The sequence below is a fragment of the Amblyomma maculatum genome, chromosome 4, assembly GCF_055883805.1.
Source record: "Amblyomma maculatum isolate TAMU_Amacu chromosome 4, ASM5588380v1, whole genome shotgun sequence".
Classification (NCBI taxonomy): Eukaryota; Metazoa; Arthropoda; class Arachnida; order Ixodida; family Ixodidae; genus Amblyomma; species Amblyomma maculatum.
Window position 1 is genome coordinate 76148526 of NC_139347.1, and position 24663 is coordinate 76173188.

General features: G+C 45.2%; 1 protein-coding gene across 1 annotated transcript in view; it reads right to left on the reverse strand.

Annotated features, from left to right (window-relative positions):
• Positions 1-21327, reverse strand: part of LOC146191462 (sushi, von Willebrand factor type A, EGF and pentraxin domain-containing protein 1-like) — a 62784-nt gene extending 41457 nt beyond the window's left edge. The window contains exons 1-11 of the mRNA XM_084601996.1: positions 20546-21327; positions 19806-20020; positions 14430-14594; positions 13390-13548; positions 9363-9593; positions 6398-6577; positions 5526-5619; positions 5136-5257; positions 2482-2745; positions 757-854; positions 365-509 (exon numbers count right to left, since the gene is read on the reverse strand). Coding sequence (XP_084458122.1) covers positions 365-509; positions 757-854; positions 2482-2745; positions 5136-5257; positions 5526-5619; positions 6398-6577; positions 9363-9593; positions 13390-13548; positions 14430-14594; positions 19806-20020; positions 20546-20985 — 2113 coding nt within the window. The 5' untranslated portion in view covers positions 20986-21327. The remainder of the gene's footprint in view (positions 1-364; positions 510-756; positions 855-2481; positions 2746-5135; positions 5258-5525; positions 5620-6397; positions 6578-9362; positions 9594-13389; positions 13549-14429; positions 14595-19805; positions 20021-20545) is intronic.
• Between the last annotated feature and the right edge of the window lie 3336 nt (positions 21328-24663).

A 24663-nucleotide genomic window follows, 5' to 3' on the forward strand; every position in this document is an offset into this window, starting at 1 on the left:
TAGCGCACGAGCGTCAGGACTTGCTGCTACGGTGGTTCACATGAACATATAACGGCCTTTTCGCTAGTGATCCATCTAATGCTATTTCATTACAAAGCAACAAATTATACACGCCGCAGAGTGAAGGTTCCGGTAACCGGTCAACACATTCCGTTGACGAAATGCAGCTTCTCTGATTTCTGTCTAGTTTCAGCGCTTCCGTTTCTCAATGCCTGCTATTTGCCCGCCTCAGAACTGTACTGCGCTGTAAATACAAGGGTTCTACTTTTTATTTTTACAGTACATATTGATAAAGACAGTGTGCCACAGCAGACTGCAACATTCGATGCACTTCGCAGTCAAAATGACGCGCGCATCCCCCTACGTTTCACGATGACGTTGAAAGAGCAGTTCGCCGTGTTGTCCGCCGCATCCGTTGCCTGGTAGGTGACAATGCTCGGGAGACCCCAACTGAAGGCGCTACCGGGCTCTCTGTCGGTGACGATCTTCAGTTCTCCAGGGCCATAATCCTGGACCAAGTAAACGCTAAGGGTCAGTTAGGAACAGCGCGTATGTTTGCGCTCGTCCCACGCACAGCTCAGATATCCACGAAATTATATGCCAGTAGATCGATTTCAATCACCATGCATGCTATGGTGACCAACATAACTTTTTTTTTTTTTTTTTTTTTGCTGATTTGCAACCTGTACGATAAATGTAGAACTTTTATTGAAAACATGCAAGACCACCGTACTAAGAAGTGTATTGAATACTTGCCTTAAATTTCGGTTCCTCCCAAGTAACGTTGTTATTCGGTTTCTCCGAGTGTATGATTATATCATCGGGACAAAACACAACTGCCGGCTCATCAATATCTAAGGAGAAAACAAATGAACAAGATTATTTTTCTTCTAATAGTGTGGCTGGGCTCGCTGTTTTTACTGCTTTCAACAAATGGCGCTACCAAAATTCACCTAACCAAACCACTTACTCAGCTAGCTAGTAAAATCCGTGTTGTAATACTCTATACAAAGCATTCACACAGAGGTCAGAGATAGATAAGCTATTCAGCTTTAGGCGCTATTGTGTACTGCGAAATAAAAAAAATATTAACAAATTATAACCTTGAATTCAGAAGATTTTTTTCTCGCTAAAATGTGCTTCGTTTTTAACGCGTTATCACTGCCATCGCAACGTAATCCAGGTTTAACGCTGACAGACCTTTTTTTTTTCATCGATAATGGGAAGAATACCAAGCCAGCTCGTTTAAGTTCGCCGTATATCCTGTTTGGCGCCTTCCCCGCTTCTGGCATATCGCGCCATGGGCCCCTAAGTCAGGTATTGCAACTCCAGAAATCTAATGTCTCCGCTTATAGACACGATGCTGTCAGTGAGGAATGATGTAAAAGATGTGGCAGCAGCATTAACTCATACCTGCCACGAGAATCGAGGTTCCTAGCTTTAATAAATAAAATAATTGCGATGCTGCGTTATATCCTAGCAGAGCTTCAGAACTTGTATCCCTATAGCTCAGTGCGGCCCCGTCAAAAACATCAACCTTATAGATATGTTCTCTCTTCATAGCTCTTGTTCGTTTCCTTGGAAAGCGAACTTGCACCATACCTGCAATGTCTCAGTAAAATGGGAGAGCAGTGACTGTAGATAAAAAACGGGCAAATTTCACTCTAATATAGTGCAATAAGAGGCGTAACTCTAGCCAATATTGGGTCGTGAGTTGCACCATAACGAAGTATACTTGAAAAGTAATTTTTGAAAATGTATGCTCTCTCCACTCTATTTTTATTATATCAGCCGTCTTTAAAGGAACGCTCACCCACGTTGTATCTGGGCTTCCATATGCTGTGACTTTACAGAGCACTTCAGACTACATATGTCATCCGTGGCAGGTTAATTAATGAATAAGTTTGTATCAATTGTTTATTTCACTGAATATATGTTTATTGCTTTTCCAACAAGCTATCTTTAGTCGGCATCACAGCCAGAGTAATGTTTTATTTCTGTTGCGATTAAAAGCCAAAATACCCCGCAAGTGGCGTGCAGTACCGTTCAAATGCAATTGCTTCCCTTCCCTCATTTCCGCATTAAGTTGCTTTATTAATGCCGGTTTAAAGTCAGTGACGCGCTGCAATGGTTCAAAAATGTGAACAGAAGCTGACACAGAAACAAATCAGGCAGCATTGTGCACAAAACTGTCTTGTTTCTGAGCCGTTTATTATTTACTATCTTCTATTAGTAAATTCGTAAAATGCGGCGTCCATTCCCAGAGTGCATACAACAAACTAACCATATTTGCAGCTTTGCACCACCTTATTTTTCAGCTGTATTTATCTTATCAACTTCGCACTTCAGTACTTTCAAGTCTAAGCTCTATTGTCTGAGGACATCACAGGCACTTCTGCACTTCCGGGTCCAAATTCTATCATCGCGGGAGACCGCAGGCCTGAATATCCCCAGGTTAAAGCGCAAAAGCATGTTTCTCACCTTCTACGAACACCTTGAAAGTACACGGTTCTGATACAAGTCCTTCGCTGTCCTTGGCAACGTACTTGATGTCGTGTTCCCCTATCGTGAACGAATGAGGTAAGGACTTGACCTCTGGTGGAAACACTAATTCCACTGTGGCCCAGTTCGAATTGTCGATGGCTGTTGGTTCTGACCATGACACCTTATCGGAGAACGGACTGCCAGGGTTATTGGTGACCGTCATGTCCTTCGGGCAGTCCACGATGACAGGCTTTTCAGCGTCTAGAAAGTGAAAGTGTGTTATGTTTTACATTTTCGCGGATAAGGGCCCCTAACGCAGCTCGCATAGAAACAAAATAGCACACCAACGGTGGTTTCTGCGAGCACAGAGTAGTGACTTAACGTATAACGTTTTGCTGAGTACTTGAATCAAACAAAAGACTGAGTTGAACAGAAAAACCTAAAAAACACGTAGGTACGATCAGCCGAATACGATAATACGGCAGCATTCTAACCTAACTCGCAATCTATGCCAACTCGGTGTATATTCCAATTAACATTATATTCTCATTTCTATTCTGTTCCAAATATGATCATAAATGAATATGAATAAAGAGACAGTGATCGCTACGCAGCTGCTCGATTTATCTGTGAAAGTCAAGCAGGATTTAGGCAAACAGAGAAATTGATGAATGATGCATTTGTGCTAGGGCGTTAAAAGTAAGAAAGGAGCGTCGCGGCATATTTTTGAACCCTAGTCGTAAAATTAAAATTCATCATAGGAAATCGGTCGTCATGTGCTATGGCAGCGGTAGTTTATAGCCGGGCTTCGCTTTCATTCACTGCACAGCGTCCCGCCTGCACTCTATTTTTGAGATGCACCTCATCTGCAGCCTAATTTAAATCCGATGCCGCAACAGTACGAGTGCGCCGAACCTGCCGAGCAGGCACGGCCCTGTAGCATGCATGTTCACTAAATGACACCACGCATCAAGCTGGTTTGCACTTTGGTAAATATTTGGGAAATTCCTAAAATTCAGAGCGCTTCAGCGCACTCAGAAGAGCTGAGCGTATACCGCCATGCTCCGTGCTAGCTTTCTTTTTCTTTGCTGCTACACGGCAAACATGCGAGGAAGATCTGATGCCGCAATTAGGTATGGGCTAATTTCTGGCATAAAATGTGAATTCTGTCTAGAAATTTGTTGCTGTGTCACGATGTTCTGATTTATGCAGAGAATAAATAATTTCAGTAACGCGTTTTTAACGTTGTAATAAATTTAAAAGAAAGGGACATTCGGTGTTAGGCAGCTATCGAGGCTCTCAACCGCTCCCTAGCATGTGCACCTGGTGAAGGAATCATGTCGATTCTGAGACGTCTTTTAATTTTTTTTTTTTTGTTCTTTTTGCTTAGCGTTCTTTCCTAACTTAAATACCTTCCCCGATAGACAAACCTCTTATTATGTTCAAAAACTGAGTCGATTGGTTTCTACGGTGGTTTTAACTACTCAATGTGAGCAGAGAAAACATTTTAAAAGAAAATTTCTACTATATATATACGCATAGGAAGCATAAACAAGTGCATCTCAACAAATGCATTTCAACAAATGCCTCATCAACATGTACATCTAGCAATATCCTCACAGCTGACAAGTATCTCAGAAAATTGGACTTGAGATAGAAAAAAAAAAAAAAAAGAAGACAGAAGCTGAACTTTCTGCTGAACGTCTTTTAAACTCAAGCAATATATCTAGTTTCGAAAACGAACACAACTAGAAAAAAAGCAAGCATTCAACAAAACGTACAAGGGAAGGATGTCAGTAATTCATGTGGTGTGACACTGATGACTACAACCCTGGTTTAGCTACCCAACCTCCTAATTCTTCTGCTTTTCATGATGATGGTGAGGATGATGACAGCGCGTTCTTATTGTTTTTTGCATTTCTTGTTCATTGGAGACGTTATTATATCTATATGCAATTTCTAATAAAGTGAAATTGAGAGCAGAGTTCCTCCTTCAGTTTTACAGCAATGGCTCTGGAATTCAATTCCCCCGAAAATTCATTGCCTGCAGGATTATGTCTGTCCCTTTGATTTTTCAAAGAGACGAAATAAATACGGCCGCGACTGCGCCGCGATTGGGTTTCGACCCTGTGGCTGCGCGAACTGGACAATTGTGCTGGCCACTGCACGCGAGCACTATGCTATGGTTGCATCCAATTACCTCTCGTGTTTAATTATCACCCTCTGGCGCTGTGCACTGCACGTCGTCATCTTCATCAACTCCCACCCGTGAGCAATGGATCCAAATATACCACAATCACACTGCCCTCTTGAGGTGCATCAAGCAATCCCAAAATTGATAGCATGCTACTGCTAACGTTCTCAATAACCGATTTTTTCGATATTTGCCTAAAGCCTGACCTCGAAACCATAGCCTAAAACCGAAATCAAAATCGAACGTAAAGATTTGCGTACAAACCAAATCGCCCTACAATGATACTTTCATTTAAACATGACATAAGCTTTTCGTGCTTAGCACCTTATTTGTCTACGGCACATCTAGTTGCAAGAGCGCGGCATGATTTCTTAGGTAAGCAGCCAAATGTCATACTTGAAAGCAACTGACAAAGTTGTTCAGTCTCTCCTAAGATCTCAAGCCTGATGCAACTTACCTCGGCAAGTTATTTTCTGCATTCCGTTGAGCCATGTCCCATTTTCTAGGCACTTTCGCACCCCGTCTACAGGCTTCCTCGTGTCCCTGTCGGCCAGGGACCAGCCCGCCTTACATTGGTACCTAGAAGCAAGAGGCGAAGGGACGTATTTTAAAACCATTATTTCCTGAAAACGATGTACAAAGAGGTCATGATCGCGTCGCTTGTTTTCGATGAGCAGTTATAGCTGCACTTTTTTTTCTTTTCAGTCCGTTCTCTCACCTTACCTCCAAATGCAATTAAAAGAAAAAAAAAAGCTGCCAGAATTACATGCCTGTGTCCAATACTGAAAAAGGCTAAACGAGCAAAACGTAAAATTCTAGCAATAGAATATTCTTTTATTGTACTTACTGGCAAAGAGAGTCATAGTTTGACGGGTTTTTCTTGCAGTGACTCGGGCTGACTTGAAGCTTGTTATTTACTTTCAAGGCTGGACACTTCACAACTGTGGAACAAGAGATTGCACCAGATCAGAACATTTCAAAATGTCTCAACTGAGGGATTTCGAGCCTCCTACGAAAATGCATTTACGTTGTTCTAACAACAAGTTAGTGTCAACAGCTGCGCAGGTAAAAGCTGTCATTAGAGAGATTTACTCCAGCCTGGTATAAAGTAAACATCTAGAAGTTGGCGTAGTTGTCATTCCGAACATGTCAGTTTCGATGTTTCTTCCGGTTATGAAATACATTTGTTGAGCGCGAAAAGAGCACGTGTTAGACGGCTCGATACATGCTTGGACTCGTGTTAGCAATCAAACTAGATTTCTGGGTGCAATTACGTGAGTGTACGAATTACCTATAAAAAAACACCCTAGCTTGCGGCTTAAGTGCCAAGCCAAAAGACCCAAACTTGAACTAGCAGAGCGTATGGGGCGAAACTTAAGAAATTTCTCCTGGGAAATAAAAAGAAACATTAAGAATGGATGATAACCTCAAGTTGGCGCTGAACATAGAAAACTTCATGTGTACGACAATGCACAGCTTGATGAGTCTGTGTGTTCAACCCAGTTTTGATTGAGTCTGGACCTGTGGTGTCGCAACACACCATGGCCGCACACATACTGTGGGGGCCATTGTAGGGGTGTCATGCTGTGAACGACATATGCTTTTTCTCAAGCGATTGAGACCACTGAACAAGGGAGTCGAGCAGGGCACTATTCCTAGTGGTCTTGATGTGCCTTGCAAGGAAAACAAGGGGAGAGGAGACCAAAGTAAGTGGCACACCTTCGCACGTGGGAATTTTGCCTGTCCACGTGCCGCTGACGGCGCATGTCAGCAAGGGGTTGCCGGTCATGTTGTAGCCCACATTGCAGTCTGCCGTACATGTGGTATCGAACTCCAGTGTGGCGCTCGAACAAGTGAGACTTCCGTTGCCGGGTGGCTGGAGTGCCGGACAGCGTACCTCTGCAGCAGACGATGGCCATTATGTTAAGAACGGCAAGACGGGCGTAGCCCTCAAGGAGCGTGAGTAAATCAGAGCAATAAAATGCTCAATGTAGACAGGACACAAACATGGCATCATCATCGCACTCTCTTAGTGTCCCGAGGATTGTTTTCTTTTTTTTTTTTTTTTTACGCTGGTGAATTTGGCGTTCCTCACCAAAACAAAAAAAAAAAGGCAGCCATAAGAAGCTATTCGGCAGTCTTGTAAAGCGATTCTCGACAACAAAATATAAATTCTGCTTAAATGGCAGAATCACAGTATAATGTAAGCATCATCAATATATGAAAGATGGTTCCACTTAAACGTAATCTACATCTGCAGAAGATGTTTACATTTCACTTTGAATGCGTGATGTAAACAATAGCTTTCGTGTCTCTGTGGCAAGTGTAAGCCAGTGACTATCAGCGTACGGCTAATATTATAAGGATTCTGGGCTCACGTTTTTCATAACATACATTATCCACCGTGCACGAGGAAACAAATAGAGGAAAAAGTAAGGCATTTACAGCGTTGGCGCTCTACTGTACCTTTTTAACGATAGTGACTTGTACTCAGGGCACAAAACCTCATTCCACTTGTAAGATTCATCCTACACTATTACCGGAGCATGTAATCGCAAAATATTAACCTGGTTTTTCAATGCTAATATATAAAGCCGTAGCATTGATATAGTGTAGCTCAGTGAAAAGCCGAACGTCAGGAGAGCATGATATGAAGACAAAGGATTTAATGGCCGGCGGTCCTAGCTCGAGTGCTCAGACCAGGGCCACTGCCAGTTTCGTCGTGTTCTATCCTGTAACAATTACATATATATATGGCAAGTGGGTGTTTTAGCGAATGCTTTTTGTAACATTTATGTTCTGTACTGGTTAGTAAACTGGGTAACTAAAATAGGGGTAACATGTATGCTACAGCAATTTTAGTTATCCAGTTTACTAACCAGTACATCTATCATATTTCTCGACATTCGCAACCACTGACAACAGTATTAAACGGAAAAACGTTTTTCGTCGAGAAACTGCAATCATGTACCCGACAACAATTATCTACAGGTGGCCGTCAACGGTAGAAAATAAAAACTTTAGAATAAAACACGCCCATTTTTTATATATAGCTATAGCAGCGTGTTTGATATGCTGAAGAGGGCACGCAACCAGCTGTCACTCTTCACCACACTAGTCAGCCCGTGCAATGGAGCGGTGCTCAACAGTCCGGTGATCCAGTTAGCTTGTAAAGCTTTCTAGGTACAGATCATATATTATGCTTCGAGGTGCTGCCAAAAGGCGCTTGAGGGCACGCCAATCTGCATCTAAGCAGTTTATATTTCTGCATACTTTAATCAATGTAAAAGCAAAGAAAGAAAGAAAGAAAGAAAGAAAGAAAGAAAGAAAGAAAGAAAGAAAGAAAGAAAGAAAGAAAGAAAGAAAGAAAGAAAGAAAGAAAGAAAGAAAGAAAGAAAGAAAGAAAGAAAGAAAGAAAGAAAGAAAGAAAGAAAGAAAGAAAGAAAGAAAGAAAGAAAGAAAAGTTTATGCGCGATAACACTTCGCTTTCTCGCCCCATTGCATTGTTCTAAATAGGGGTTTTCGCGACACCGAATTCTGTAGCGCAACTAAGAACCACAGTAAGCCTTCTGCCAAGGGTCAACCGAGATATCTACTATGTGCGTCTTATGTTCTCTCGAGAAGTTTCAGTCCCAGGCACTCTCAGACAGACTAAAGATGAAACGCAGTATTTCAGTAAATGTACAAGAGGATCAAAGAGTGGGTTGACATATTCAAATCGCTCATGATAGCGCGCTGTCAATAAAGTGTTTGGCCATCACAACTGTGCTTCTGGGAACTGCGATTAAATGAACACGCTCCAACACCTGCGCAGAGCGTTCTCATGCAGCTCAGAGTGGCGTTCAGCTCAGACATGATGGGTTACGCCGGCGCTGACGTGGACGATGACACCACTCCCAACAGGACTGAGCCATGAACAGCTTTCCTGCAGAATGTTGCCAGATTGCTTAGGGACATTAATGTCCGTATTGTGCTTGCTTATAAATTATGTTGGCCCTTCAAATTCGTGGACTGTGGTGATGATTTCTGAGTCATGGTGAAATAGTGACGAGCCCACAGCGTGAGCAACTTAACTAAGTGGTGTCACGGCAATAACTGTCATGCCCAAAGATCGTGCTTTCTCTTCGTCCGTACAAGGATTCGTAGAAGTTCTCAGTGCGTTCGTAGAAGCTCTCAGTGCGAGACTGGGACATTTCCCTCAGCCTGCGCAAGGATGGCGCGTCCTAATTTAAAAAAGACGCCAACGTAGGAATGACAATTTCTGCTGGAGAGGTGTGTAGTTTAGATCGCAGCTAGCCTCTTTGCGGGTATTTAGGTCTTAAAATGGCAGTAGGGGAGCTCGTTGCATCGAGAGCGAAACATCAACGCTCTAATTGCACCTAAGTATTGATACTAAGTCAAATGGGTTGTTTAATGTTATATTACAGGCTTCAGCAATCAGTGGTAGAATCAAAACAGCTTTCATACATACTTTTCTTTTCATTGGCTGAGGCTGATAAACATTTATTCACAATAAGTGGGAGGAATAGGGGAAGTCAGCTAGCGTGCCGCAGGCCGTAGCGACTTTGGCAACGCCGGCCCATTCGACGGCGTTGAACTGAATGCCAGGGTCATTGGCGAAAGCAACTACGGCTTCGAGGGGCTAAGCGAACGACTTCGTGAGCATTTGAAATTGAAAACTCACTCTCGCAGAAGAACTCCGAACCGGACCAGGTCTTGTCCGCCTGGCAGACACGCGGCGTTGCAGCCTTGCGGTTCCAGGGCTCGTAGCCGGCGGCCAGCTGCGCCCTGTCACATTGGTAAGGACAGTAGCCCTTCTTGCAGAGGAAGTTGCATTCGTCGCGGAAGCTGTTCCCGCAAACTTGCGGAAGTGTGCTTCCGCCACTGGGGGCAGACAGGGGGGCGCACTTGATACCTGCAATAGAGGATGCATTGTCAACCCGTTCCAAACCACCTCGGATAAGCTTCGGAAAAGTTGAAGGTGAAATTGCTACATCGATATTTTTAAACAATAGCTGTGTATTCGGCCTTCACTGGTGTAAACTGCGCCTTGTTATGTCATAATTGAAAATCAAAGCTTTCCTCTAGTGCCCAAACATCATGTTGACAGCTAGCACCAAGACAGGTGAACAGTCGGTCGGACATACAGTCCAGAAAATGTGGAACCCGTAAACATGAAGCCTGTGTGGTCCTGGTGATACAGTCATTAGAGCGGGAGTGGTATAAAGCAGTTTATTGGACTAGGCAGAGAGAAAGAAGGCCAAAAGTATGTTTTTCTATGCGCTCAGGGTGCGAGTGCCCTGTGCAATAAATTAACGAAAAGACAAAAACAAACCAAGCCCCATATTCACTTTCAGATGTCATCGCTATCGTCGTCATCACCTGGATTACATTCCATGATGAACAAAGGCATCTCCCAACGTTATCCGATCACTGCTGCCTTGCGAAAGCTGCGGACCATCTTATCGATCCTAGAAAGTTTCATAATTGCTTCCCTCCACCATACTTAAGGCCACCCCCAGCTATGTATCCCTTTATTACTCCTTTTTCATAAAATTTGCCCCAACAGCTACCTGAAAGAAAGATTACTAACAAGACCATCTTACATATCAGTGCGCATTGATCACCGCCATAAAGTTGGGGTTCCATCTAGTCACACAAAATGTTTCCATGACTCATTCATACCTAGAACTTGTGCCAGTTGGAATCACCTTCCCCATGATATCGCATGTATGCCGGATAACGACGCATTTCGCAAAGCCATTGGTTTTCTTTGAATATATCTATGCTTGTTACTATGTTAATATTTGCCCTTGACTGCCTGAACATAGTTTTTACTTATCCCGCCGGGGTGGCGCAGTGGTTACGGCGCTCGACTACTGTTCCCAAGGACGCGGGATCGAATCCCGGCCTCGGCGGCAGCTTTTCGATGGAGGCGAAAAGCAAGGCGCCCGTGTGCTGTGCGATGTCAGTGCACGTTAAAGAACCCCAGGTGGTCGAAATTTCTGGAGTCCTCAACTACGGCGTCTCTCATAGCCTGAGTTGCTTTGGGACGTTAAACCCTACAAACCAACCAACTTATCCCCACTGCATTCTGAAGTTTTCTTTTTCTTTTTGCGCATGTTTTTTTGTGTACTTGCACTGTATTTTTTCTGCAACTTTGCTGGACTTTTATATACTTTTATGTATCCCACTCCCCTCTGTAATGCCCCCGGGCCCTGAGGGTAAATAAATAAATAAATAATTCTACCATCCCTACACACCATAATTAGCCGGTTCGCTACATTCTATGTCGCATCCAGGGGCAATTTCGTATTCTGACTGCACGGCAGTATCACTGACTGCAGTTTATTCTCTAATAAAGCTGCATTTTGATTTCCATAGCGCGTTGTGCTGCCCTCAGTCTATTTTGCTCGTTCCATATACGGTCTTATAGGTGTGTAGTGGAACAATGCAACGGTTATCAGAGGTTTTGGGTTCAGTTATGAAATGGCGACTATTCTACATCTAGGGGTTCTTACAAACATGCGTTCAACGCCTGAGCGCCGAATGGATGACGTGTTTAGTTGTTGCTGGGATCCGATGGCCGACGACTAACCGACTGTGGGAGCTAAAGTACAGTGGGCCCCGCGTTCGGTACCAGGTCTAGAAGGTATCCCTCGCTTGCTACCTATCACTTAAGCCACAGTGTGTCTGTACCCTAACTGAGGCGTAATAACAAATATAGCAAATACCCGCCAGGAGTTATCAGCTGTGACAACACTGGTGAACGCATAGCGAAGAAATATAAGCTCTGAACTGGGTACAAAGGCATCTGAACAAAATGAATAACGTTTAGGCCGCTTAATATCATCGAAGAGATTCTATAGTGAATTCACATGCAGAACGGAATAATTCCCCAGGGCTCACCTTTTGAAAACAATAGTTTATTCTAAATATTTCCGCCGAGCTTTGAGGGAAGCGCCCAGACTGCTGTCGCTTCATGGGCTGATGTTATAAAGAACGACAGCAGCACGTATGCGTGGTGTGTTAACCAAGGGGAAAATCATTTCTCATATAGGTATCCGCACAGATACACGCGTACTCGTTTATGCTTGTGCATGCGTCTATGAGTCATCATCATCATCATCATCATCATCATCAGCCGGTCTATACCCACTGCAAGGCGAAGGCCTCTCCCATATTCCTGCAATCAACCCGGTCCTGTACTAGCTGCATCCATTTGACCCCTGCGAACTTCTTAACCTCATCCGCCCACGTAACTTTCTGCCGCCCCCTGCTGCACTTCCCTTCCCTTGGAATCCAATTTGCTACCCTAAGCGACCAGTGGTTGTCCTCACTGCGAATTACATGCGCTACCCATGCCCATTTCTTTTTGATTTCCGCCCCGCCGCGGTGGTTCACTGGTTTGGGCACTCAACTTCTGTTCCCAAGGACGCGGGATCGCATCCCGGTCGTGGCGGCCGCTTTTCGATGGAGGCGCACGTTAAAGAACCCATGAACCCAGTGCATGTTAAAGAACCCAAGGTAGTCAAAATTTCCGTTTTGGGAGTTTAAACCCCTCAAACAAACAAACAAACAAACAAACAATCTTTTTGATTTCCACTAGAAAGTCATTAATTCGAGTTATTTCTCTGACCTACTCTGCGCGCTTCTTATCCCTTATGGTCACACCTACCATTTTACGTTCCATAGCCCCCTGCGTTGTCCTCAGATTAAGTAGAACCCTCTTGGTTAGCCTCCACGTTTCAGCCCCATAGGTGAGTACAGGTAAGATGCAGCTGTTGTGTGCTTTCCTCTTGAGCGATACCGGTAAGCGGCTAGTCATAATATGCGAGTGCTTGCCAAATGCGCTTCATCCCAATCTTATTCTTCTTGTTACCTCCTTTTCATGGTCCGGATCTGCGGTTACTACCTGTCCTAAGTAGACATATTCGCCTACTACTTCCAGTACTTCGCTACATAACGTAAACTGCTGTTCCTTCCCGAGGCTGTTGAACATTGCCTTAGTCTTCTGCATATTAATCTTTAGGTTAGCTTTCTGCTTCCCCTGTCTAGATCATCAGTCATTCATTGCATTTCATCCCCTGAGTTGCTTAGCAAGGCAATGCCATCAGCGAATTGCAGATGACTGAGGTCTTCTCCATCTACCATTATCTCTAACCACTTCCATTCCAAGTCTCTGAATACTTCCTCTAAGCAAGCTGTGAATAGTACTGGGGAGATCGTGTCTCCTTGCCTAACACCTTTCTTTATGGGAATTGTGTTACTTTCTTTATGCCGAACTATGGTTGCTGTGCAGCCACTATATATATATATATATATATATATATATATATATATATATATATCTTCCAACACTTTCACGTACGGCTCGTCTACTCCCTGATTTCGCAATGCCTGCATCACCGCCGAGGTTTCTACTGAGTCAAATGCTTTTTCGTAATCAATGATAGCTATAGTATAAGGTCTGGTTATATTCTGGGCATTTTTCTATCACCTGGTTGATGGTACAGATATGATCGATAGTAAAATACCCTTTCCGAACACCGGTTGAGTACTCGCATATAATTAGGGATGTGAGATTTAGCTTGGCGCGGGACCAATCACAGAGCAGCAACAACGGACGAAACTCACTGTGAACAGGAATGCAATAGGTATTATATAAAAGGCGGTCCCTCAGGAATCAAGAAGAGAAAGCGTATACTCACGGGTGCACGGCTTTTTATTCCCGGGGTCCCCTTCGTAGCCCGGTTCGCAAGAGCAGTCGGCCTCGCTCATGGAGCCCTCTCGGTCGGTCGTTGAGTTGGCAGGACAGGCCTTGCAGTTGAGGTCACTGGCTACGTCCTTGAACGTTCCGCGGGGACAACCTGCAAAAGTTGCCTCATCGTTGATGACAGCGGATATCGTGGCCTCTCTTAGCAACGCTAATAGAGAGATTTAGCTTACCGTGATACGCGATCCGCCACCGTGACCGTCTACCGCGTGTGGGCGCAGCGCACAAGCTGATTGGTCCCGACGCGGCAGGTCTATGTGCCGACATCAAATATGTGGCGCCATCTATCGGCGTCAAGGGGATCTGGGCATGCGCAGTGGAACGCGCGGTGGCGGATCACGATAGCGGATGGCGGATCACGGTAAGCTAAATCTCTCTAGTGTTACTGCGCTCCGCATTTCATTCTCCTGCCGAGCGGAAAATCAAAGCGTCAAAGTGAGTAAAACAGCGCTCGGGGATTAGACATCAAGGAAGGGAGAACAATCGACAAAGTTTAATGTTGTCATGATTTCTTTGCCAATACGCTGCCTGGGTCTGTCTAGACTTGATTACGTACCAACAACGAGTCAGTTCCTCATTATGTCGCTTTCTTCCGTCCTTAGGCTTAGCATTTCCATGTCTTTCGAGAGCGTTCAGGAGCTGGGTGTAGACACACACACACACACACACACACACACACACACACACACACACACACACACACACACACACACACACACACACACACACACACACACACACACACACACACGCACGCACGCACACACACACGCACTCACGCACGCAGGCACACTGCTAGCACAACGACGAGCCAGAATTGAGACTCTCAGTTCAGGTGTCCACAGAGCAGGTGTGGCAGATGCTGCGCCTTTCCCTTCCTGTGAGCCAATTAATATTAATTCTGTCCAATGCGCGCGAGGCCCGAAATGATTGCATAGAGAGCGCGCGCAGGTAGCGTTCTAGCTGTGTACTCACGGTGGCAGTTGCCCAAAGTTCCATCGCCTTCGTAGCCGGCCTTGCAGACGCACCGGTGCGTGCCTCCCGGGGACGTGCAGGCGCAGATGGCATTGCTGTCGCACTGGCCGGTCACCCTGAGGCACTCGCTGTCGGCAACCTTATCCCACTGAAGCTCGTGGATGTCTGCGCGTTTGCAAAACGTAATTGCGCACGAGGAACCAGAAATAGAGCTGAAGACAAGTGGCGTAAACTCAGAAAGACGGTGTGTGCTACTGACCTTGGCGCAGTATCCCGAAGTCTGTTAAACGCCTAGTTGCGCAATGTTGTAAAGCTGGCATTGCTCGGTTAATGACGAGGCTGCTAGAATGTGCATCTATACTTTGGTACGGTGCGATACGGTATGACACGGCACGGTACGGTATGGCATAGTATTGTAAGGTTTCGTATTGTGTGGTATGGTATGGTATGGTATGGTATGGTATGGTATGGTATGGTATGGTATGGTATGGTATGGTATGGTATGGTATGGTATGGTATGGTATGGTGTGATATGGTATGGTATGGTACAGTGCGGTATGGGTATGGTATGATACGGCATGGTATGGTGTGGTATAGTGTGTTATGGTATGGTGAGGTATGGTATGGTGCGGTATAGTATGGTATGGTACGGTATGTTATGGTATGGTATGGTGTGGTATGCTATGGTATGGTATGGCATGGTATGGTATGGTATTGTGTAGTATAGTATGGCATGGCAATGGTGCGGTATGGTATGGTATGATATGGTATGGTGTGGTATGATATGGTATGGTATGGTATGGTATGGTATGGTATGGTATGGTATGGTATGGTATGGTATGGTATGGTATGGTATGGTATGGTATGGTATGGTGGGTTTGACAATCAAAGTGACATCGGCTATGATGCATGCCGTAGTGGTGGATGATGCAGTTGCATGTCTAGGCGAGTCAACAACAGTTTTTGCGGTTGTGTAAACGACTGTGTTCGTTTACCTGTGATAGTGCGCAATTCTCATGCACCTATCGCGCTACCGGACTGCCACTAAGTATCCTTTAATTATACAACAGACGTGAAGAAAGAAACAATCAAAGCTAATTGCCGTAATCTTTCTCAAAGTGCAACGGTCCAAAATTTTGATCATCGTTATTTACTAGCACATAAAAGGAAGAAACTGCCGTCCGCTGAACAAGAGCGCCGGATCACACCTAGTCTCCCTCGGCTATAGAGATCACTGCTTCAATGTGTGCGCGCATACAAGCATGGCGCTGGGGACCGAAACAGATCATAGATAGTGCCACCTTACCGAAATGGCGGGCGCCTAGATAAAATGGTATATAAAATCTACAGCCTAACATGAGGGGCGCTTGTCATACTGCCTCCCCCCTCCTCATCGCTTCAATTCCCACATGGCACTGATCACGTTCCATTCATCATCCTTCTGCCTCCCCCCCCCCCCACCCAAACACACTCGCACTCCCCTGCCTTTAGAAAGACAAACAAGAATCCTCAAGAAAGCTTTATTATAGGTGTAGTTGCTTCTCATTCTCTCTTCTCGGCAATCTGCTGAACGTGAAAAAGGCACCTCCGTTCTCCGTTATTTCATTCATCCCCCCCCCTCCCCCGCTTGCTTTCCAAACTACTCGCTCCAAACTACCGATTCCGTATCTCGATGTCACTATTGCATTCTTTCTATGGCACTTCTTCTCTGTGGTCATTGTTTTGATGTTCCTTTACTCATGCAAGTACAGACGCGTAAGGCCTATTCTAACGTGTGAGCCTGCAAGAATGCGGCGCACGACTTGTTGCTAACCGCAGCTTGGGGGATGCCGCAAAAACAGCACTGAAATTATCGCAGCTCTGTGCAAAGTGAGCGTTGCCAGAGCTTCTCCTGTTACAGTACTGCGCATCCAAAGAGGTAACGACCTGAGCCTCGCCTTGTTTGCCTCGGACGACTCGGGTGCCGCGACTGCAAGTTGCTGTCTTTGTTTTGCGCAGAGTTTGGAAGAGAAACGCCAGTCAGATACTAAGAAACGAAGAATTCACAAGACAAAACGCAGCTATCGAGTGGTTTATGCTTGGCATGCGTGTTTTCAAGCGTTAAGCGTGACGCATATTGAAGAAAAGCGTACACGTGTCCATCAGCTGAGTTCATCTGTGAAACACTCCTTAACGCATGAAATAACGCATGCCCGGCATAACTCGATCTCGACAGCAAGGCTTCATCCTGTGAACTCTTTTTTTCTCAATGTCTGCACAGTGATTTTCGTCAAAACCCGGCGTATTACGAAAATGTATATTGGCGTGAAATACTACCCATGCTCCGTCGCAATTTTGTTGAACGTAGGAGAAAATACGATTTGCATAATATATATGTGAAAGGAAAGGAGAGAAAATAACATGCATGCCGGCACTGCATAAAAATTTATCTGAAAGAAAAAGAAGGACGAAAAACGATAGCAAGCGGTGAGAAATCTCCCCTAATAGCCCCTAAGTTTAGGATAGGTTTGAGCATAATAGAAAATAATTTGGCATTATCAGCTACTCACAAACAAACATCTTCGTAAACGACGGGATTGAAGACGACAAATACGAAGCAAGCGCCCCAAATATGTGGTATTAGAGCTTAGTTTTAAAAGTGATAGCCCAGGCTACACGTGTTTTCATCCACTAATTGATCTCTGAACCTAAGTGTCATGTTTAAGGTGTTGCTTCAAACAGCCAAATATTAGAAGTGATGGCGTTTTCGCTTTGAAAGTGTACTCCATCAAGGTGTATACTTTCAACGCGATGATTTTCAAATCCCAGCCATAACTCCAGCACGGCAGTAGTTGGGGAAGTGGCATGACCGGACACTGGATAGTCGGTGGTTTGTATGACGTCATGATGCCACGTGACATGACCGAGCGGGTAGGAGCTGAGATGGGAGGTTGAGATGGGAATCAAACCTGGAACGGAGTCAAATAAGCTGCGCTAGGCTAATCAGGCTCATCTGTACGGCTTGGTTAGAGCGGGGATTTAGATCTATGTCGATTAGTCTTTCACATAATGTGTCGGCTTATGACTTTATGCTAACAAGCACGTATAAGATAATAAAAGCACAAATTGCACACTCCGTAGCCTCGCTGTGGGCGTTGCGCATGCGCAGTGGCTACAGATGACGTCCCTACTCGCCCACTTATAAAAAATGGGAGAGAATCGTTTGTTCTTCAGATGAAAGATGGACAATAAAGATATTTACTACGTGTAACCTTGTGTATAAGCTTTCGCGACAAGGTTTAACCGTTGCTAAACCACGGCAATATTTTGCGTGCGCAATATAAGATGGAAAGGACTCACCCGTTTACACGTGCATGTCAACTGCGAAATAATGATTTTAAGGAGACTTCAGCAGAGGGGCGAATAGAAATGGAAATGAAATGAGACGATTATTTTTGTCTCCATTAGAGCCTTGTACGTGTGTAATTCTTCATTAAAAATGACAATAGGCTCCCAAAGCATCGCTGGGCGGCGCTGCGGCTCCTGAAGGGCAGCGCCATCTGTGGCAGAAAAACACACACTGGGACGCCGCCGGCTCGGCTCGCTGCCTTCGCGACGTGCGCCGCGCGCTTTCTCTCGAACGAGCACGCGCCCTGACGCGCCCTGACGCGCCCCCGCAGGCGCATCGCAACGTGCCGCCTGCATTCCGTCTTGATTATTGGACAACCTGCCGCGTATTTCCATGGAGGAAACGTAATTATAGGCGAGAAAATTTTTATTCACGTCAGCACTGTAGAGAGTAAATTGTGAATGCGTTTCCCACGTTAGCGAAAACGTAGGAAGTTTATCTCGAGGTAAGTCAGCTATGCAACTATATTGTCGTATATAATATGTTTAAAAACTGCGGAAATATTATCAGTACTCTGAGATAAAGTTGCTCGCTTGTTGATTATTGTTTTGGCCTGTAGCATGAGATCTATATACGGTTTTGTTTTTATTATTACGATGTTACTAAAGCAAATCTTGCAGTAGAAGAATAAGCTATAGTCCGAAGGAGATGTTTCTTCAAAGGCACGAACGCTAGCAGTCTCAAAAGCACATGCGTGCTCCGCGCGCTGCACGCGACATAACCGGCTCGCTGGCTCGGAAGGGAGGTGAAATCCAAGCTCGTACTACAGTCGTGCTTTATTTCGGTTCTTACTGAATGATTGTGCTTATTTATATTTGGTTTGCATTTACGAAACCTGTGACGCGAATAGGGTGCTCCGTGCGAGTAGTGTCAATCGAGCCATAACTAGGATCGCTTTTGTATTGCACTTCCAACATATCTTGGTTATGAATAATAATAATGTTGGTTCATTTATTGGCCAATTTGCGGAAATCTGTAAAAGCGGCTCAGTCAAGCAAGTCCCCCCCCCCCCCCAAAAAAAAAAAAGAAAAAAAAAAAAGGCCTCGTTCCTAGATATTTTCTTGGTCGTAGGGCACATTCAAACATCATTATCGATCGCGGACGTCGCACGCTGGATATCTGTTGATTTGGTTGCTTTCAGAGCACTCGCAAAGCAGGGAGAGAGCACAGAAAATCGGCAAAGCAAGACACGCGCGGAGCGAAGAGCAGGACAATCCTCTACCCCTTTCACTGTGTTAAACCATTGTACTCTTTTGATGCCTCTCTAAGACGTCTTTGTCAACTGTCGAACATTTCTGAGTTTATGGAGAAGGGTAAAATTGGCCCTTTTCGTTTCCACAAAGAACGCCAGACTTCTCAGAATGCTGCCATGCGGTTGGAAAACAGGTCTTGTGGAAACGCTTCCAATGAAATCTGCAAAGTTCCACACGTGAGCCTCGTCTTTTGGCGCTTCGCCTACTATTGTGGCTACCCATGACACAATGCTACTTAGTACCTCCGTTTCGCATCAGCGGAAGCGTTTTTGTATCGCCAAATAACCACCAGGCGCAACTCGATCGCCGCACGTGCACAGGGAGCTAGCGGAGCGTCTGCTACGGCGACGTCCCATCGTTTCCCATTTCGCCACCATGCCAGGAATGCGGCGCTGCCATCGCGCGGCGAAACTTGAGCTTGGGTTCCCTATAACGACAGAAATATCGCTTTTCAGCTTGCTTCGTCAGTGCTTCAGCAGGCACAGGAAGTTCCGTTGGTGCTCGTTCTCGGTTCAAATGCGACCAAAGCGTTCTCGAGAGTGTTACGTGGACAAGCAGAACCGCCTGTTCGGACACTGTTTTTTATTACGAATTCATTTTCGCCCAACTGTGCCTGCACGCGAAGCTAACTGTAAAAAACGTATACTAGCATATAGGGAGCATCCGGTTTACACATCGTTACTTCGACATTTGAGAGAATTACCGGGCCAGCGCTTAAGTGAACTTCTACCATACCCTTTCGAAGGTCGCTGTTCACTTGCTTGATGTAGGCGAAGTCTCGCAGCATGTAGATGTGCTGTTGAGACGTCGCCACGGCTTCCAGCTCATCGCGATTAATGCTGGCGACTCCCACCGCGAAAATGATGATGCCCTGAGACTTGAGGACGCTCGCAATGTAGTTGGGCTCGGAGCCGCTGTTTGCCTGTCCGTCCGATATAAGCACGATTATCCTGAAAGAGCGGCATCAGGTGAAGATATCAGGCAGATTATGAGGTCTTGTTATTAGCAAATTAGAAAAGACCATATCTCACGTATGATGCTGGCCCGTGATTACCCTGCACTACGTTTATCACCTAGATGACATTTATGGAAGGTCCACTTACGGGCGAGTCACTTCATGATCACTAATTACCTATCAGCAGGTAACATGATGCGATACGACGAAACTTTTCGTCCACAGACGTATGAATAGCTTCTCTATGTAGTCCATAACACATTGGGAGAGAGCCGTAACAGGCAAGAAGAGTATATTAGGCTCCTACACTCTGAATGCCGAACCCTCCTTATCAAAAAGCTGCACTGCTGACTGGCCCGAAGGGAAGTCGAAATTCAGTTATAAGGTCAGAGGTTAACGTGCAACTGCACTTCCCTTCCTCAGCGCCGAATGAGCGCTGTGATTGAACGCCAATTTCTATCATGTTCTCTTAGATCAGACCGTCACTGTCTGTGAGGTATTGCACAGAGTGTTGGTTTACCTGTTGGCGCCGGGCCGAGCGTTTTGCAGGAGCTGGCTCGCGTACGCTAAAGCTTCTCTCGTCCGCGTGCCACCCGTGCGGTAGGGGATCTGGTTCACCTGATCCACGAAGGCGCACATGGTGCCACCATCGGCGATCTGATCGATGTGCTTCATGTTGTCGTTGGCGAAAGTGATCACCGTGAGCCGCGAATAGTCTTGAGACACCACGAGCAGACGTGACATCAGCTCGGTGAAGGTCAGCTCCGCCGGGAAGTTCTCCGCTCCAATGCTACCAGACTCGTCCAGCACGAACACGATGTCGTTCTTCTGATTAGCATACTGTTCCAGCGTGCTGACAAATGTCTGTAAATCCGGCGTGAGCCTCACACATTTCCCACCTTCAGGAATCACCAGCAACAAGAGGCAAAGCACTCCAAACCACGGACCGGGGAGCTGCATCGTGGTCCGTTGCGTTTGACGGACGATCCTGGCACTCTTTGTCACGTCTGGCGGCAGTGCGCCGTCTCTTATAACCGCCGACGCGCGCTACATCCTCTTCGTCCGAGAAGTTTGGTGCAGCGGGTTGTAGCCCTGGTTCTGCTCAGGCTATATCGGGATAAGCGAATGTACCCGGCCGTCGCCAGATTACAGCGTCGTCAGACTCTAATCTCTCCGTCCTGTCTAGGTCTAACGAACTGGAAAGAACGCTCGCTGCAGTTTCAACTCTTCGTGTTCACCAGGCGGGTAATAAAGCTCGTACTAGCGGGCTGAGGGTGCCTTGTCTTACTCTATGGCCATTGAGGAGAAACCAAGACACGTGGGCACTACTCAGTCGTGATGCACGCAATTTCTGGTAGACGTCGCTTCTGCCGTTCCCGCCTTGTTCGAGATTAGCCGGGCAGAGGAAGTTCGTGGGCCTGATTGCGACACTGCGAGCAATCGCTCTTGCCAAGTGCTCGGAAATATGCAGTCCGCGTTGAAAGTTTCGCTTTTCGGAGGGATTTCCCGAGGTTTCTCGAGATGGTATAGATAGTTTACTTGTTTTTGTTTCTTTTAACCACACGTTTACCATGCGTTTTTCCAAGCTTTGTCTAGAACTGACCAACTTTTTCCTCATCGCCTGGTGCACTTCTAATTTACAAATCATTGAAGTTATTAAAACCTTTCATTGGTGGATAGAACATTTAGTTTAGCAATAGTAATCTCAAAAGAACAGAATGTATGAACTCATTGAAGTCATTCACATGTAATAATAGAAAGCATGCCTCATAAGTGCGTAAGTGTACAAACTTTCGAGCCACTAAGTATAAAAAGAATGTTTGCGTCATTAAACTGAACCCGTGTTTATATCTGGACGCAGGAGGAAGCTTTTGTTTTACATATAGCACTCGCCGAGGACAAAGCTGTTGTTTCCAAGCATTCACTTATATGGATGACACGGCAATGGAGTCGCAGCCGCTAACGTGTCGCTTATAGTTTTTGTCTCAAGTTGTTTCATGTCTTTAGAGCGCTGTTTCAACAGCAAATGGAGACAATTCAATTATACTACCCATTACATTTACTAAATCCGCATACAAAAATTTATTAAACGCAATTACGTCATCCCTGTCTTTACACGCAGCCTGAAACCTACACATGGAGATTAGTTGTGACCGTTCGGCCTAGTTGCATTTTTATGCTTCAGGCAATGCGGCTAGGATGCAAAGGAATTAAAGGTTTCAATAAATCTACGTTCAACAAACGTATGATGCACTTACGCATAAATGGCATTGGTTTGCATTCAGTGCCACTTTAAGTTCTGAATTTTCCAGTATTCAAAGAAAGAAAGAAAGAAAGAAAGAAAGAAAGAAAGAAAGAAAGAAAGAAAGAAAGAAAGAAAGAAAGAAAGAAAGAAAGAAAGAAAGAAAGAAAGAAAGAAAGAAAGAAAGAAAGAAAGAAAGAAAGAAAGAAAGAAAGAAAGAAAGAAAGAAAGAAAGAAAGAAAGAAAGAAGCTATTTTCTGCGCTGAATTCGCACCACCTCACAATTCGCAATAGCTGTATTTCATTCTTTCTTTGTTTCATTATATTACAATATAATTCCATACGAATGTTTGGCGCTTGTAGCTTCCTACGTGTTATTGAACTTACAGAAATATCATAATGCACAAAGTGTTCTAGCGTTATTGAAGACAGCGAAGTCAGTGTTAGCCATTTAAATCCAGCAGCTATACGCAACCACAGGAGCAGAAGATTTCGCGTTTTATTTGAGTGTGAACAAAAATAAATAAATAAATAAATAAATAAATGAACATTTCGCTGATTCTACAGGCGTTATGAGAGACCTTATGTTTATTGCCACTGCTCTACTATTTCCAGTCTTGACGCAGTTGCAATATGTGCACTATATGTCTGCCTAAACTGTACTACATTTGTGGCTGGCACCAGCAACCCTATCTGAAAGCGAGGGGGGGGGGGGGTGAAGGGGGGGGGGGGGGTCATCTTCTAGTTCTGGCAGTTAGCTTCATTTGCGTAAGTGTATCTCTCTTTACATCATGCGACCTTTGGCACACAGCAACTTGCCAAGTAACACATGCTTTATAATACTGATGGGCTGTGAAAAGCGCATCGCTCAAGTGAGTGCACAAATTCCAAGGTCGCGTCTTTTGCAGCAACTTGAGCAGGCCACGGTATTTCCTCATCTTCAAGACGGAACTCGGCGGAAGCGAGGGTCAACAGCGACCAGCCAGGCTGGAGCCGTCAGCCATCCTGATAACGAGTGTCAGGTGAAGCCTTTCAAGGCTTGCGGTTCCATTTCTCGCACAGACCGCGGCAGAAGCATGTAGAGCGCGGGCTGGAAGTGTGTCCAAATAAAAGCGCTCGCGCCGACCCAATCCTAAATCACCAGTGATCTATAAGGAGAAACTGAACCTTTGTTTGTTTGTTTGTTTGACTTTTTGTGTTTTTGTTTTTTTTCATTCGTTCTACCACTGGAGAGCGACCGAGAAAGCCCATCCTGCGTGACGAAACGACGAAACTTTGGCTATTGTCCACTTCTATTGTTCGCGGGATTGCTGGTGCTGCTCACTTCGCTGCTTCATGGTTAGTCACGCCTTCTGTTCGTGAACCTGGCATGCGATTCTTAGTGACTGGATGGGCTATGCACCAGCTTTTGCGGAGTGATAAACGCTTCTTATTTCCGAGTTTTTTCGTAAATTAAGACCAGTAAATCTGAAGTCAACATTCGTTATGAAATCATAATTTCGAGATAGATAACACGTCATATGCTGAATCGTAGCGTTAGGAATCAGTGTGCCTGAAAAAATGAGGCCTTACAAACTCTATACAGCGTTAAATTAACAAAAATAGGATTTATTCCGCTTAATTAGGCCAAATGCGAATTAACTCCTAATTACTTATGCAAGCACTTCGGTATCGCTTCGGTTTCTGATCGCGCACATTATGTGCATGACCACACCACATAGTTGCAAAGCCCCGCTTTAATGTCGTACGTATTCGCCTGCATGGCCTAGGAGTAGGCTGCCTGACTGAGGATACAAGGGTCGCGGTAGTTCCGATTCACATTACAAAAGTATAGCCAAGCTGGCAGCTTCTGCAGTCAACGGCTAACGTGTCTTACTCGGGATAGCAAATTAAAGTTCCTAATAGACACGATTTCCATCCTAGAAGTGCTACCCAAGTTGGCAAAAGTGTTCAAGGTCAGGCTTCCGGCATCACACAACGGCTAAATAACTGAGCTGCAGTCAGTAATGCTATAATGCACTAAAACATAAAGGCGGTTGTACGAAGTGGCGCGACAAATTTGAATTAGCTGTGCTGGCTGTACCTTATTCTCATTTTACGTTGATCGCCATCCTATTGCGTCTCTTCGATTTTCCGGGGTAAGGTTGGTAGTAGGGGATGAGTGAAGACATTTCAGGAATCTTTGCTGGTAGGGGCTCCAGGCGGAGCACCATCCATGCTCAGAGGATGCCGGGAAGGTTCTCGGAAGGTGCACCGATTTGTCTCGATTTACTAGGGGCCCTGGAGGGATAATGCTATGCGTCACACACGCCGAGAGGACGATACTCTGAATACAGTGAAATAGAATCAAAGTACGCAGTCGTGAGACGAGAGGGACACTGCTGCTGCGCGTGTGG